Consider the following 15,078-nt stretch of genomic DNA (forward strand, 5'->3'; position numbering starts at 1 on the left):
GCGGACACTAAAGAGAGAGACCACTTAAGGCCGTAATAATCCCCGATGGCAGATCAAATGATGTTAGGGCAGGAATCATTTGGGGACAATATAATGCTTTAATAATTGGGGCAATTTATTTTTTCAATTTACAGCTAAAAATGGGAACATATACATATGTATCAAAATAATGAATTCTATTCCATAAAATCGTACTCTGAAAACATTGTCCCATGTCTTACAAGATTTTCCAAAAATCATTTGAATTTTGTAAATTCGAATAATTGAATACATGTTGAACACTGAATCTCATAGGAAATTCTGGATTACCTTTAGGAATATTAATGATTTAACAGTGACCAGATACTTTTAAAAGTAAAGGCAGAGAGTAAGGAAAAGTGGTCAATAACTAACAACTTCCCAAACATTACTTATTAAGATTTTTTATATTAGAATATCTTTAAAAAAATACCCAACCCTAAACTAAAGAGCATGTACTGAAACAAATGTCCATATTTACTTGGTCCTTCAGATATTTCAACAATTTGAAAAATTATTTCCCATTTTTTATAAAGTTTATTTTAGGGGAAAGAAAATTTAGAAATCAAATCATTCACTATCATTTATTTACAGTAACCCTCATGAAAACAAGTAGCAATATCCCAAGTGGTATTACTCCCCACAAATGAACTTTGTACTTCTGACTAAACATGAAGACACTTAAAGCCATGTAAATTCACTTAACTACTCTTCACACAAGTTAAAGAAAACTTTGCAGGAGAAAAATAGTTATAAAGGGAAAAGCACCCAACTTTTCACTTTCTAATATCATATTTTGTTAGAAAAAAAGAAGCATGCAGTACACAAAAAATCTGGTAGTAATTTTTTAAAATTAGACTTTGTTTCTTAATCTTTTTATTTTAAACTCAGAGTGACACTAAGATACTAAATGGATTATTTCAACAAAAAATGTTGGTACTAATTCAAATACTTAATAATAGATTGCTGGTGTTTTATGAATACCTTGCTATCCAAATGTTAAATGAAGAAGTATCACATATTTGAAAGATTTAGTATCCTAAACCTTTCCTCAAAGCAAAATTTTAGTGGCAATTTAAACATTAAATAAAATATCAATAAATATTTGAAAGTTAATTAATGAAATATACTGAAGTTCAAATACTCAGTTGTAAAGCCCATGCAAAATAAATCACTTACTATACACTTTAATGTCAATGAAAACATGAAAACATGACAAGCACACTGCAGACTTCAAACCAGATCCTGGTTATTGAAAAACTGATAACCCAGTGTTATTAAACTTAAGTAGCTTTTCTGTATATCTCAACAGATTTTTCATATTAAAAAATCTGAACTAACCAAATTATCTTGGATAACAGCAAAATCATTGGATTAAATATCATTGACTTTCAAGATGTATAAGACTATTGAAAATGTAAGAAACAATGCTTTTTATGTAAGAATTTATTTTACTGAAACACAACATTTTAAATAAAAATGCATACAGGATTTTAAAACACAGTAGGATTTCTCCTTAGAAGTCTTTTAAAAGTACTGACTTGCAGGGAAATATCATGTGTCAAAGAACATTGTATTTTAAAAATCATTGACAGGATACTTCTTTTAGAAGTACTGTTTTTCAAAATATTTTATTTATTATTTGGGGACAGCTCTACTGTTACTAAAACAGAATTTAAATGTTTGGGAAAACAGCTTAAGAACAAATTTAAATAATTTTAAAGATTAAATATTTAATAGTAAATTATAACATCATGACTAAATCCCCAAATTGGGACTAAGCATCAACGTAAATATTCTAGGAGCTGGATAGCATTTTCTCCTAACAGCTAGCTACACCACTTACTATTATAGAGAGGTGAGAGAGAAGAGGAGCAAAAAGAAATACATCCAGTTAGTTCCTTCTTATATGTACATGCAGTTCTGTAACACATTTTTTTCCTATCAGCAAATTTTCCTGACTAAAATCATCCCAAACACCACTGCTACTTTCTTTACACTGTGAGTTCTGAGAAATAAGCTACAGTTAAAAAACCTCAAATGATACTACAAGATAACTGAGAGAAAAACGTATACACTAAGAAACTACCATGATATAGATAAGATCAGTTTTATTTTAAAAATCTATTTGGTAACCTTTTTTTGGCTTCCTAAAAAACTGCATGGATGTAATATAAGGTATAGTTGTTCAAAACAAATATTTTAATGCATAAAACACATGAATTAAATAAGAGGCACATTTCAATAAATATTTCATATAAACATAACATTTGCTATGTTATGCATTTTGAGATTCACTTCAACCCTATCTGTAACTAACTAAAAAGGAAGTCACATGACTTACACAATGAAAAAGAAAGAACAGTTTTCTTTCCTTTCCTTTCTACAGGAAGAAACAAAAGCTTGGTATTAGCAATCCAAGGCCAACGGGTGGGGCCTGCAAGCCAAAAGGCTGTAATGGATTGAGGTTAATCTTAATGGACGCCCACTTTAACCTTATGGAAGCATCAAAAATGTGAAAACTGCAACCAGCGCTTGCATAAAATAACAAATATTTAATGTAAATTAGGTTTTACAACTAGAAAATTCTACAGGGACATAATTCAGCTTATAAACAACGGTGCTGTTTTTGTTGGGGTAAAATCACCTAACTGTGATTCCCTACACAGATACACACACCATCCCCCCACTGGCACACAGATACTTCACAAGCTTCTTGAATAAATAGGAGTATCCAATGTCCAGGGTGATGGGTGGTCCTGAGGTCCTGAACCAGAGCTGTATACTTTTAAGGGATGCTGAGATAAGAACAAAGTGTTTTGTGTTTGTTTAAACCTGGGTCTATATTTAAAGTCTTTACACCATTATTGATACAGTTCATAAACTTGTGCTATAGTTGATTCAGGAAAATTTTAAGAGTCAGCATAAATGCTAGAAATTAAGCACATCAAAACAAAATACTTTGGGGCTTTTATAGATTGAATTCAAATTAATAAATTCAGTTTACTTAAAAGTAATCACTACATTTCAAAGGTGTTAAGCCTCAACCTGAGACAGAATATCATCTCACCAAACTTTCACTACCAACAGGATGCTTTTCTAGTATCTAATGAAATAGCATTATTTAAACAAAATTACATACATCAAATAACCTGCAGTGGCATGAAAAACTTCAAAAATAGTGAAATTAACCCATGTGAAGTCACAATCAAGCATCAACTATTATGCCCATTTTTATTCTCCAGGCTTTATTATAAGTCTAATATAAAGAGATTTTTTGCAGAGCAGAAAGGCAGGATTTACAAGTGGCCCAAGGAAAAGATAAGCAATGAATAGTTCTGACCCCGGCTTCTCTGGCTTGATCAAGTGGGTCTGCAACCTGAGCCAAAGGGCGCAAATTCCTCCCCATTCAAAATTCTTCAATGGCAAGGGGGAGGAAACAGTGAAAGGGGCAAACATGCAAATCCAACTGTCCTTAGATTTAGTATTCAACTAAAAATTTTAATTAGAGAGCTAAAAAAAAAAATGAGGTCAAGACTGTAATTAAATTTCTGACTCATAGTTTAACCAATCCTGAAAAGAGAAGTTTTTTGTTTTTTGTTAAAACTGAAAAAAAATCATTCATTTATCCTTTTAAATGTATGGCTTACATTGAACTGTGTTAGGTGCGTGTCTCTCGTATCATTTAATCTATTTAAAGGAGTTGCTGAAAAGTGGAATTAGTTTCCAAGCACCAGTGTTTCCATATTGTAAGCAAAATGATGTATTATTAAAATTCTGGCTGGGAAAAAAGTTGATAGAATTCATTCATTCCAAGCTTTACAACACATCAATGATCTATTAAGTATTTAAAGTGATAGATATAACCTGTGTTGTCAGACTTCTGTTACAAACTGAATTAAGGATAAAGATAATTCATTTGAATGAAAACACGTTAAGATAAAAGAATTTAGGAACTACTGCATCTAGGAATTTTGTAGCTACTAACTGTAAAGACCTAGGGAATTTCTTACAAAGCTTAACAAATGGTCATGAACAAATCATGGCCAAATTAAAATTAATTTGAAATTTACATAGAGTATTTATATAACATAGAACAATAAAACTGAAAAGAAAAATTTCGAGTTATTAGTAAATTAAACTTACAAGATTTTGAAATAGAAGCTAACTTCAAGGAACAAAAATAATAAATTTCAGTGAGGTTTGATTTTAAAAAGTGTTTTATAACAAAAAGTTAGAGCAGCTGGTAAAAAATAAGCATACTACTAATAGCACAATAAAATATGATTCTCAGCAATGGTAAAGACAGTTTAGTTTCTATGCATGAAATCTGAAACTATATAAGACTGATGAGAAATCATTGTATTTAGTTCAAAAGTTTAAAAACTAACATTTATTTTTTCATCATAATTATCCCCAAATTATGGGTAGAGAGAGGAGCATAATTAAACTTTGTAAAAAGAAAGTGAGTAGTACATGGGGAAAATGAGCCTTTGCTTCATACCTTGTATGAAAAGAATGAGAATTGGAAAAATCTTATTAAAAAGTTTGCCAAAAGGAAGTAAACAGGAAGAATATATAGCAATCTGGAGAGCAGAACTCTCAAATCTATCATCAAACAATGCTTTACACTTAGTATGTGATCAACTAAAAAAATAGTTGAATAGATAAATTATTGAACCAGAAGTTTTTCTAGAGTTACCACTTTCTTAAAAGTTAATACTTTTATACAGCAATAAGCCTTCTTGCCGATTTAAACCTCTAAGAATGTTTACACAAAAACTCAGTTGAGACAGAAATTCATTAAATTTCTGACAAGAAATAAGAATATCAATAAGCCTAATTATGCCCTTTAGGTAAGCAGTGAGTTTATGTTGTATGAAAAAGTACCATAAGGGTAAATGAAATTAAGTTTGAAGATTAGTGAAATGTATGCTAATTAATCTCACTTTCACAAGCACAGAAACTACTGGTGAAAAGGTCGTTGTCGAGCAGAAATAACTAAAGAGAAACAAACAAAAACATGAAAATAAGTGGATTGTATTTCATAAAGGATAATGGGTTGTAGCTTATATCTAAATAGACAAAGTTAAAAGAAACAGGTCAGTTAACCAGTTAATATGACATATCAATATCATATAGGACAACTGTGCCTCTCTTCTTCAAGGGTGACTACAAATGGGCACAAGGGAACTTTTTTGGGCTGATGAAATGTTCTGTATGATGACTGTGGTGGTAGTTACACAATTTGTGAAAACTCATCTCACTGTATACTTAAATTTGGTGAACTTTATTCTATATAAATTATACCTCAATTAAGTTGACAAGGCAAAAAAAATAAATGACATGAGCTTACTATCTTTTAAAAAACCTGACAAAGGTTTATAATGGTGAAGGTATTAATAAAAATATAGTGCTTGAAATGAAGATTAAAACTAAACCTGGATCATTAGAATTCTTAAATTATTTTCATGTATGATACCTCAGTTGACCCTTACCCCACTCCTCAAAAATAGGGACAGCAAGATATTATTGCCACATTTTACGCATGAGAATACTGAAGCTCCTTGGAAGCAACTAGCCATAAGTAAGAAACCCACCCAAGTGGCACAGCCAAACCCAAACCTTCATTTCTGATATTTTCTCTCTCACTCTACCACATATCTCCTTTGTAATAATAATTATGTACAAACATCGCTGAGTCCTTACTATCTGCCAAACTCTGCGTTAAATGCTTTACATGTCTAATAACATTTAATTCTCATAATAACCCTATACAAAGTGGATACTTTTTTGTCCCTTTCCTTGTAAGATGCTGAAACACTGACAAGGTAACTTACTTCCCCTAGAGACATATAATAAACTGGGATTTGAACACTGATCTATTTGACCAGATTCTATACCACTGTATCATATCTCACAAGTATTAAGTAATTATTAATAGAGCAATAGGTATTAAATTATCACAGCAGGTCTATTTAAGACAATATTTCATATTTTTCCCTTAGCCTATACTGAAGAATACAAACTGAATACGTATACCTGAATACATAGGTAAAAATCTCACGATGAAACAAACTATTAAAACAAAAACATTTGCATCACAAAATTATGTCCAAGTCTCAGTTTATATCCTGATGTGTTAAACAATAGTAAACAATACTCTATACCATAAAATTATAATAAAAAGCCTTATAGTTCACTGTAATTAAAATTAAGCTATTAATATTGTGCAATACATTTTGCCTAATTTTAAAGAGAGCACATAAAAGATACCAATTTCATTTTCAACCACAAATACATACCACTGATAATAACTTATCCCTGATTTTGTTGTGGCAAAAAGACTAGTTTACATTTTAGTTTATTTATTCAACACATACCTGCTAGGCAGTTTATATAATGGTATCTCTACTCTTCACAACACCTGAAAAGTGAGGTATTATTCGAATTTGCAGCTGATTACAGAAAGAAACATAAGACTAAAGCTATCAATTATCTATAAATCTTATTTGAGACAGCATTTCTAAACTGTCAGATATTTAGATATGGGAAGGGGGGCAATCATCAGATAATCTTCTAATTTGTTGCTAGACAGAAGATAAAATTAATCCTGATGTATCAAAATGCAACATAACAAACATTTTTATTACTCAATTAATAGAATACTCTTTTAAAAGATCATTTCTCAATGTACCCCACTGACCTACAATGTATTTTTTGATATATTACTGTTATCAATTTTTTTGATATTAGAAAATGTTACCACATTATTTTAGATAAGAATATAAATCATTTAAGTTCCTTATGGGCTGTATATGTTACAATGCCATAACCTCAGTAACTACATATTGAACAAGCTGAAGTTCCAGTGAGAAATTCAGTGAGGAATATCTCAATATTTAGTTCCAAATCAAGTCTACAAAATATCATATTTAAAGTAATAAATTTCCAGTTGAATCAGAAATATCCTTACTTTACTTGTTTAGGTTATACTTGGTTTAGAAATAAAAATACAGTACACCATATTTTTAACTAGTAACTTTTAATCCCAATACCAATAAAACTTTTCAGTTAAGGTATACAAAACTATCTGCAATAGTTAGGTAATTTCTGAACAGGATGATGAATTCAACCAAACCCTTATTAGGGTTCCTTGCTGTCCAAAAGCAACAAAATTTACCTCGAAGGACTTCCATGTTGAGTCCAGGTAACAAAACAAGTTTTTAACTTCTTATGAAACCCAAGAACTCTGAGATGAGTTAAAGACAGGTTAAAGATATTATGCTAAATACTCATAAGTGGCTTGTCACATATTTGTTTAAAAAACAGTTCTTGAATTTAACACCTTCATTTGCTGTGAATGGTCTTTTTAAAAAAGGAGAATCAAAAATAAGAGGAAAATATTTGAGTTACATCAATACTCTTTAAAATGAGGAGTGAAGACGATGTCTTAATTATGTACCCAATTCACATTTCATGTTTGAACTGAACAAGGATATCTTTTTAGAAGTATTCAGAAAAGTTCCTGAAAATGGATCAGTATTTGAAAACCAGAAGGAATGTATCCAATATCTTTTAAGACAATTAAAGTCTTATACAGTTTTTATTTAAATGCCTTTAGATGTGATTTTATGATTAAATAACTTCAAAGCATTTCATTTGGGATTCTTCCAAACTGGTCATGTGGGCAATTCATCTTGAAAATTTGGTAGCTTTAGGAACCATTTTCAAAATATTAAAATGCAGAACTCACTAACAAATGAGGTATAACTGTTTATTATCACATTTTTAAACTTCCAAGATTTCTCTATCTAAATATGTTGGGTTTTTTTTTTTGATATTGACATTTTCAACAGCCCCAAGAAAAAAAATAACCGTATCTATTCTGAGTGTGAAAAATGTTTTCACTCTAAACTATGACAAAAGTAATATGGCTAATAAATTGGTAGTTAAATATTATGAAAAGCCCTTAAACATGAGCATATTGGAGTAAATCAGTTTTCATAATTGTGTAGCTAATTAATGTTAAAAACTGAGACATGAACTCCATGCTACATCAATTGAACGGTGTATAACACTTCAATTTTCATGTATTTAAATATCAGTCATCTCCAAATGTTTTCATATCCTATACTATTAATAAAAATGCTTTAAACTTATCTCTTATTTCTTCTATTTCCATTACTCTTCTGAAATGTTTTCTGAGCAAAGTAATAAAAGGAACATAAAATATATAAAATCTTTGTAATATAGGCATTTGTATTCTCATAAAGATCAAACCATAAATCAGAAATAAAGAGCAAAAGAAGAAAACATCAATACCTGAAAGGTAATTGAAGACTTAAAAACCAAATTAAATATTTACGCCAACTGAGTAATAATAGCTAAATTGCAATCATTTTGAAATTACTCTTTCTCTTTGAAAAAGAATTCTTACATAAACTGTGAAACAAATGAAACACATTTATGTTAAAAATTCTTTGTGGAACTTCCCTGGTGGTTAAGAATCCGCATGCCAATGCAGAGGACACAGGTTCGAGCCCTGGTCTGGGGAGATCCCACATGCCGCGGAGCAACTAAGCCCGTGCTCCACAACTACTGAGTCTGCGCTCTAGCGCCCACGAGCCACAACTACTGAGCCCACATGCCACAACTAAGGAAGCCCGCGTGCCTAGAGCCCGTGCTCCGCAACAAGAGAAGCCACCGCAATGAGAAGCCTGTGCACCACAACGAAGAGTAGCCCCCTTTCGCAGCAACTAGATAAAGCCCACGTGCAGCAACGAAGACCCAACGCGGCCAAAAATAAAAATTAAAAAATTTATTTTTTAAAAATTCTTTGTATCCTATTTGATGGCAAACAATCCCAAATATATAACCCAACAAGAAAATATTATTATGCAAATGAGCTGTAGAGAGAGTAATAAGGAGAATGGATTCCAACCCTCCTCTGGACAAAATAAAGTTCAAATGATCACTTTTATCTTATTGGTTGAGATAATGACTTTAAAAATAGATGTCAAAATCTATGTAAAGAAAAACTTACATAACATCAACAGGTAGTTATTGAGTAATATTGACCTTCTCCATAAATGATCTAGTATTTAATTACCATGTGATTCATTTAAAGTATCATCACATATATAAGTACTATTAAAAGATTATATTTCAGAAAGTTGCCAGAGACCTTTCCAGGTAATTTAGACATGTTACCCCACAATCTAACGGTGGAGGCAAATTTTTAAAAACTTAGTAACAATAAACTGATAGGGGTATTAATTATTAGCACTTACAAAATAATTGTATTCTAATTGGTGAAATCAACTGAGTTAAGAACCTAGACTTAAAATCTGAATTAATCACCTACACTCTTACTACTCAGTGTTTTGCACTGGATGCTTAAGTAAGAAATTCCTACAAATTTATCCTACTTACAAACTAAATCATCACCAAATATTTTAAATACTGAAAATTTTAAGGAACACCTCAAAAACAGTGGACTGTGACAAAATTCACAACTATAATATCTATACATTTTTGTTAAGTTTCTAAAAATACTGAATGCTATCAGGGTTTCAGTATTAACGTATCCGAATACATCTATTCATTACAAACCCATAAAAATACAATCATTTAAATCACCAGTTAACATTAGAAAATCCAATGAAGACAGTCATTTTAAACCAATGGTCACATACCATCCTCAAATGGCAGAGTCTCACTACATTTATCAACAAGTCTGAAGAAAGAGAGAGGACAGCACCTAAGTCTTGGGCATGTTTTTGAGAAGTTGGTGGCATTACAGAAACTAAAAGAAAGTTTGATTGTATTTTTGCCAACAAATTGTAAATAGAATTACGTAACCATAAATGTATAGCTCTATTTTAAGAACACACTCATATATTCTCTTCATTTCATAGCAACGGATTGTTTTTGATGTGCAGTTCTTTGCAATCAATATTTGTAAGGAGAAAAAAATATCTGGGTGCCTTGGCATGAATTTTTAAATATTATTTTAAAGAAACTAAAATCATTTCTTTTTTTACTTCCCCAAACATATACTATTAAAAACATGTTTTAGAATATTTTTTTAAAAATCCAATGACACATGTACTTCTAAACAGTCAAAAAAACCCGCCACTACTTCATATGTTTAAAATAATAATTAGATGTCGCTCTAGTTGAACATATAAAATTCCTAATTATCTATGATGTCTATTCTTTCATAACAAAATAGTATACACACATAATGGGGAAAAATCTAATTTATAATTATACATAAAATCTAGTATGCTTTCAAAAATGCTCATACGGTAAAAATGGCAGCTAAAAAAATAATTTTTAAAATGTCTTAAAAACTTCTATAAAATGGTCCTGAATTGCAACCTGATTGTGTAAGTGATGCTGCACACATTATTTATGACCATCAAATTGTTACTTGTAGCTGCTTTGCTAAAATCAGTGGGATCCTGCCTTCTTCAAAACAATTATTCATATGATTTATATGCAATTTATATAAGCTTCAATATAAGACAGAAATCCCTTTACCTAGGCATCAAAGTTAAGAAGCAAAAAAAAAAAACAAAGAAAAACAAAACAAAAAACCCAGCAACAACAACAAAGCAACTGATTCTAAATAGTCTTCCCTAGGAAAAAACTGAGATATATTTCAAACAGCAAATACTTTAACCATCAAAAACTGCCCTAAAATGTCACTTTCTAATTTTAAATTTAAAGATTATTACTGCCCTATTTTTTTACATCACAAAAATGCTAATACGTGAGTTTTACTGACTTTTTACATACTTCTTCCTAAAAATGTATCCAGATATATTCTTATGAAAAATACAAATACATATTTTTTGAGAGAATTTTTTATCACACACATCGTTTTAATACTGTTCTATTAGTAAATACATGATGTGTAACAGAAAATTTAAAGTCTAATATGAATAATCAATGTTTGTACTCTAGAAACTATTCACTATGTATATAAAAAAACTTTTGCAGCAATATAGCATTTCTTAATTCAGTGGATATGGGAATGTTTATCAACATACAACCATTATATAGCTTAAAATTGGATGTCTCATTGTTCTAAACATTAATATCAGTTAATAAAATGTCTACTATTTGAATACATTAAAAGGTAAACATAGAAAACCAAATTATAACAAGGCGTGATCAGACAAAGAAGAAAAGGGCTATTTTTTTTCATTCATCTATAAAACAAATTTATGAGATTGTAAAGAACATTTTAACAACCTAAAGAAGGTTCAAAGCAGGGAAAGCAGAGGCCTGAGAGAAAATGGATTTGTCAATGATTTCAGTCATTCAGTCTAGGGAGGAGAAAAGCAGAAAATGTGGCTTCATTTTGCCATATAAAGTAGGAGGCATAAAATCCAGTAGCCTGTCTGTGGAGTTCTATTTATGTATTTAAACCCTGTTTCAATTCACAGATTATGCTGATCCTTCCACATGTAAACAGCCAATAATGATAGCCAGGCCTTTAGGAAAGGAAAACACACACCACACAGCAAGGTCAGGAAGCTACCAAGCACACAGGACAACAGATCAAAACAGAATGGTTTCATATGTTTCTATTGTTTATATACTTAATTTGAAGATGATATTCCTTAGGGGGGAAAGGAGGTTGTAAATTATTACTAAGAACATGCAACATACTATCAAAACAGAAAATTTTTATGCAAATATACTAAATATTTATTTCCTGCATGTATCTATGTCAGTCAACCTGTAGGACTGATATGCATTCATTCGATTATTTTTAACTTAGATGTCAAGCTAAAATAAACCTCTTTAGTCCTAAATCCCTTTACTCCTAAGAATTCATTACAGATAATTTGTATTTCTCTAACTTCTTTCGATGAAATAATCAAGCTTGCAAACTGTAAATACCTTTTTTTTTTCCCTTACTATTAAGAGATTAAGCACAACAGAGGAGTGAAAGGGGGAGAGGTATTAATTTCCTTGTTTCTGGGTAAAATTTCTTAAATAAGAAGCAATGACATTCTATTTGGTATTGAAGCATCTTAAAAAATTACAACACAATATAAGCAACAGTGGAAATTTACCCCAAGTAGCCCACTAGCACATTTTAAACATACAAACTAGAGCCGCCTCTGGCCACATGTTTTTTTGAGTTCAGTCTCTTAAAGAGACAGTATCCTTGGACCTATGCCCTACACGGAGCACATTTCTAAAATGTTTGATTACCAACAATCCTCTCTTGCATTTCTTCAAATCCATACTAGGCCAACAATGTTCTACTCTATTTTACTGTGAAATCAAATTATTTTAATTTGAATCTACAAAAGACTACCGGACAGACAGATATAAAATAATTGGGGAAGCTACTGTGATTAGAGCTGTCTAAAATAAGGGGACCTACAGATTTCTTATAACAGCAAATTGGCTTAAAAAAAACAAAACTTAATATGATCACTGTTTCCTCATTCATTTCCCACTCATTCCCCAGGCACAGGCCACATAATGTATCGTAACCGATAACACCGGAAGCTACACTACGGCAATTTCGCTGTCGAAAGAAGAGGGGAACTTGCTTAATCAAGTCAACCACCACCCAGAAGTGAAATTTCAGAGATTTCATTTTCTGTTTAGGAAAAGACACCCAGGAAGGTGCCCATGCACACACCCTAATAACTGTATTCACTCGTGACTGTAAGGAAGATTTTGAAGGGCACATTATTGTAAGCCCACTGACAAAACTACCGGTCAGCTCCTCCACTTGAAAAAGGTGAAGACGAGGAGAAAAAAACAAAACCAAAACCAAACCAAAACAAAACACAAAAACAGTTTGGCTTACTTGGTGTACAAATACATCGACTGGAATATCCAAGGGGCTTCCCTCTCGGTTTATCATGGAGATGAATCCAAATCCCATTCGCACGTTGAACCACTTACAGTGGCCAGTTCCGTGCAAAACCTGGGATTCCTCCTCTGCCTGCTCCGGCAGCTTCCCGGGCTCTTCTCCACCACCTTTGCTTGCCCCGCCTGAGTAGAACAGGACAAAAAAGTCAGTTAGTCAGTATTGCCATACAGTTCAGTGAAAGGAAAAAAAAAACTGCTTGGGAGTGGGGGTGGAGGGGAGAGGAAATGAAAGAAAAAAAAAGCTATTAAATGGTTGATTCCTTCTTTTATTCGGCAGAAAATATTTTAAATTAAAGGCTTAAAAGGGAAAGCGGGGGAGGGAGGAAGCCACACTGTTCTATCGATCACAACTTCCACGTTTCTGTACATACGTGTACGTTTTCATTTAACTCTGTTTCTCGGCCACATATTACAGTACAGCATGCGATTATTTTACTTGCATGTTGCTGATTTAACACTGATCCCATTTACAAAGAGAAATTTTCAGCGAAACTAATTCTCTCCGGCGTGCCCGAGGAGGAAAGAGAAATCGTGAAGATGGTTAGAACTAGTTAATGCACATGCGGCAGCAGTGAATCCAGGGTTATTTGCAATGTGCATTCCCCTCCCCCCCAATAACTTTCAATTAAAGTTGGGGTGGAATGGGGGAGGGGGCAGGTGTATAAAAGTTTTCTTGGGCTCACTAACTGAAACTGCGCTTAATCACACTCAAACAATTCAAACAATAGCCCCCTGAAAGCTTTTCAAGTTGTGAATCAGTGTGGGCGGTACAAAACATTTTTGGAGATCTGTAACAATAGGTTGCAGAAAGCCCCACTGCGCGATGGGGGGTGGGGGGTACTGCTCAGTATTGGGGTAAAAGGGGAAGGGGGGACGGGCAAAGAAGGGTGGGAGAGGGAGAGGGCGGGAGAAAGGAAGAGAGAAAATCACAGTAAAACAATAGAAAAGAAAATTAACCTTCGGCCATGTTGCCCCACGGGCCCTCTGCTCCAAACTCGTGAGATGAAAACTTTCCCTTTGCAACGGAGTGATCTTCTGCATCAATCTAACATCTTGATTTTGTGCGATCACAAATTTAGCTCGCATGGTCTAATGTGCTTTCCCTCTTTTGATTTTTTTCTCTCCTCTCTCCAGTTTCTGGCCCCCTGAGCACACGTGACTTTGTCAATTACATGCTTTCTTGCTACTAATTTCACCTCGGATCCTTAAGGGGCTGGCAAGAGGAAGAGATAACCAATCGCCATTTCATCTATGCTGACATCAAAATAATTTATGAATGAACACGAAAAACTCAAACATGTTATCTTAAAGACAATTGGGGACGCTTCTTTACGATAAATCAGAATGCCGATTTCGTGCTTTTACTTAAACACAATGGAGGGTCCTTGTGAATCGTCGATTTAGAAAAACGGCAGTCATATATGTGCACACGCGTGCCTTACACACAAGCCTGTCTAAATAATCTCATTTAAGGGGAAAAAAGCCATTTAAATAAAGCAACCGACGTTACGCTTTTTTCCCCCTAAGAATTCAGATGCTCCGTTAACAGTAAACCTGCTTAGGATGCAAATTTCATATTTAATTCCATTCTTAGAGGAAAATATGTAATTTACAAAAGATCTAATTGAACCTAATTACACACCCATGAAACTTTAGATAATGGTAACCTACACCTACAATAAGAGAAATGCACACAATTACCTGACTGTGACCTGAAATTTGTTTCAAATTTAAAATAAAATGCTACCGGAAAAATCGCTATCACCTTCTTGTAGTCAAATTGTGTTTAGGTTTACCATTTCGGAACATTTTGGAGGGGGCTGGTAAGGAATTGTACTTCACAGGTTTCTCCGCCATCTCTTTCCGGGGGAGGAGATGTGATTAATGACTTCCTAAATAACAGCCCAGTTTTCCAGCCTAACATAGAGTGAACCTCAATCAGTGGCGATTGTTCCCCAAGAGCAAGGCGACGTAGGGCAAGGAGGGGGAGGGGAGCGCCAGGCAGGGGAGGTGAAGAGGAGCCGCCAGCACAGGCGGCTGCGGAGCCAGAGAAAGAGGTGGGGGAGAAACAGCGGGCGCGGGCGGGGGGAGGGGGTGAAAAAGGGAGGCAAGTGGGAGAAAAAAAGGTAAATTTATATCTTATTGACC

At 33.1% G+C, this 15,078-nt stretch overlaps 1 protein-coding gene across 1 annotated transcript in view; it reads right to left on the bottom strand.

The window, feature by feature from the left end:
• Window positions 1-14,787, bottom strand: part of LIN28B (lin-28 homolog B) — a 121,365-nt gene extending 106,578 nt beyond the window's left edge. Inside the window, exons 1-2 of the mRNA XM_033418586.1 lie at window positions 14,727-14,787; window positions 12,866-13,083 (exon numbers count right to left, since the gene is read on the bottom strand). Of these exons, the coding sequence (XP_033274477.1) occupies window positions 12,866-13,083; window positions 14,727-14,787 (279 nt within the window). The remainder of the gene's footprint in view (window positions 1-12,865; window positions 13,084-14,726) is intronic.
• Window positions 14,788-15,078: the final 291 nt, after the last annotated feature.

Source organism: Orcinus orca, chromosome 12 (assembly GCF_937001465.1).
Source record: "Orcinus orca chromosome 12, mOrcOrc1.1, whole genome shotgun sequence".
NCBI lineage: Eukaryota > Metazoa > Chordata > Mammalia > Artiodactyla > Delphinidae > Orcinus > Orcinus orca.